The following is a 2,387-nucleotide window of genomic DNA, read 5'->3' on the forward strand; positions in this document are numbered from 1 at the left end:
TATATGCGCGTGTGTATACATGAGTGTGTGTCTGTATGTGTATGCGTGTTTGTGTCAGTGTGTATCTTTTAAATTTGCTTATGGGAAACGTTTTGAATATGTAAAGAACCTCTTATTTTATTATGCCAGCCACTTTCTAAAGGTTATTATTATTATTATATTTGTGTGCGTATTCATACACACCTATATATACATATATATGTATGCATGTCAATAAACATATATAAAGGGCGAATTTCGGATTTCTTTCGGATTATTTCATATCTCTTAGGGAGATGCTTGATTTTCTAATCCAAATGATGTTTGGCTGGTGTAATGAATTTCCTTTCGGCATCCTTATGCCAGTCACATAGCCTCCTTCCTACTAAGTTGGCTATCCACTTATGGAATAGGAAATATTAAGTGGGAAATAATTGAAAATTAAAACATTATGTTAATAGATCACATAAATGTAAGCTATGTTGAGCTGAAAGAGCTCAGATCCTTTTGGGACATAAGATCCCTAAATTTCTACTGAACTTTAGGTCTGAAATTTTCAGCAGTTGTAAACATATGTCTAAATACATTTTGAAGAATTGAAAAATTCCACCTTTACCTGTTTACCTTGTTGATATCTTTCCAGCCTTATGATTTAAGGTCTAAGGACGATAACTCTTTTACATTTTTAAAACTTTTTTCTTTTTTCTTTTTTCTTTTTCGTTTTTCGCTTTCCGTTCTTTAACCTTGCACGTTATTTGTATACTTCCTTCTCAGTCTTTCGCGTTTCTTCTCTCATTCAATTTTTAGTGTGTTTTAATATGTGGCCTGTGCCTGATGAATGTGTTTAAGGTATTTCTCAACATATGAAACTATGAGTAGTATATAAAAACATGTATTGTGTCTGATATATAGTATATATATATATATATATATATATATTCACATACACACACACACGCACACATGCACACAAACATACACACATATACACACATACACATATATTCATGCATATATGTGTGTGTGTGTGTGCATTTGTGAATCATGACTGTAGAGAAGTACTAAGTTTACATTACAACTTACTTGTAATTCCCAGTTGAGCTATTACACAAATGGCTAACCATATATATATATATTAATTCTACCATGAAACCTGCTTTTTATCTTTACTTTTTTCTTTTGTTGTTGTTGTCATTTATTTTATTTTTTTGTAGTTTTTAAATATAAATAATATACTTCATACAGAAGTAGACAAAACGTAAAACAATGTATAAGGTGCCGTGAGTCAAGAACCCAATTTCCTTAGCATACATGACAGATGTTCTACCATTGAAGCAAAGTAATCCTTGGAATTTTTCTATGAGTTTTAGAAACTTTATTCTGATCAGTGATAGCTGTGTGCTGTGGACGTCTTAAGTTTTTAGAAACTTTCGGGAGGACGTGAAATAATTATTTTCTGGAACTGTGGATCTCGAAAGAGATATGGATAGAAAGCGTGGAAGATTACTCGTTTGGCTCGAACCGACATCTCCTGTGAATATGGCGGGCGTTTGCTACGAGACAAAAGCAATCCCATGAATTTTACAAGCATATTCTTATCATCACGAATTGTATGCTGTTGACTTCATACGAATTCAAAAAATGAGATAGAAAGTGCAATGATTATCTTTTGTAATGTTGAAACACGAAGCAGAAAGAGCTATAGATAATAGCGTGTATGCATCAGCTGAAAAGCACCTTTAGATATAAAAAAAAAAACGAAGGCTGCTACAGTATTAAAATGAATCCAATTGAATAAATGAAAACTTTAATTTCGTTTTCTGATAATTTTATTTCCAAAGTTTATTTAGTATTTCCTTTTATTTATTTATTTATTTATTTATTTATTTACTTATTTATTGATTTGTTATTTCTTTGTTTTCTAGGACGAGAAAAATCAAATAATGACTACAAATGTATGGTTGAGACATGTGAGTACTAAACGTTGTTGATTTTATTCCTGAAAATATCTATGTATATAACAGCAAATTTTAGAACGTTTATGGGTTTAAAATTTACTAGACCTGTTTCGGTGGAATTTTATTGATGTATTCCAATATTACATCATAGAAAGAAATCTACGATTTTCTGGTAAAACTTTTAAACGGTTATAAACTGGCAAGATATTGATGACCTACGCAACCACCAATATGATCGAAAAGCATCATGCAATCTATAAATACAATATAATGATACAATATAATATAATGATACAAAATGATACAATAATGATACAATATAATGATACAAAAACAGTTCTAGTAAAATTTAAACCGCATTTGTGTCCTTTTTATAACTATTCCACTCCAGGAAACAACACTGAGTTGGATTTACTATTTACTCGGGATTGACTACCTGCATATATATAT

At 30.6% G+C, this 2,387-nt stretch overlaps 1 protein-coding gene across 1 annotated transcript in view; it reads left to right on the forward strand.

The window, feature by feature from the left end:
* The window catches only part of LOC106876499 (acetylcholine receptor subunit alpha-like 1), a 200,299-nt gene that overhangs the window by 125,173 nt on the left and 72,739 nt on the right, over positions 1 to 2,387 (forward strand). Inside the window, exon 2 of the mRNA XM_014925062.2 lies at positions 1,905 to 1,949. Within this exon, the coding sequence (XP_014780548.1) occupies positions 1,905 to 1,949 (45 nt within the window). The remainder of the gene's footprint in view (positions 1 to 1,904; positions 1,950 to 2,387) is intronic.

This window comes from Octopus bimaculoides, chromosome 12 (genome assembly GCF_001194135.2).
Source record: "Octopus bimaculoides isolate UCB-OBI-ISO-001 chromosome 12, ASM119413v2, whole genome shotgun sequence".
In the NCBI taxonomy this organism is placed as follows: domain Eukaryota; kingdom Metazoa; phylum Mollusca; class Cephalopoda; order Octopoda; family Octopodidae; genus Octopus; species Octopus bimaculoides.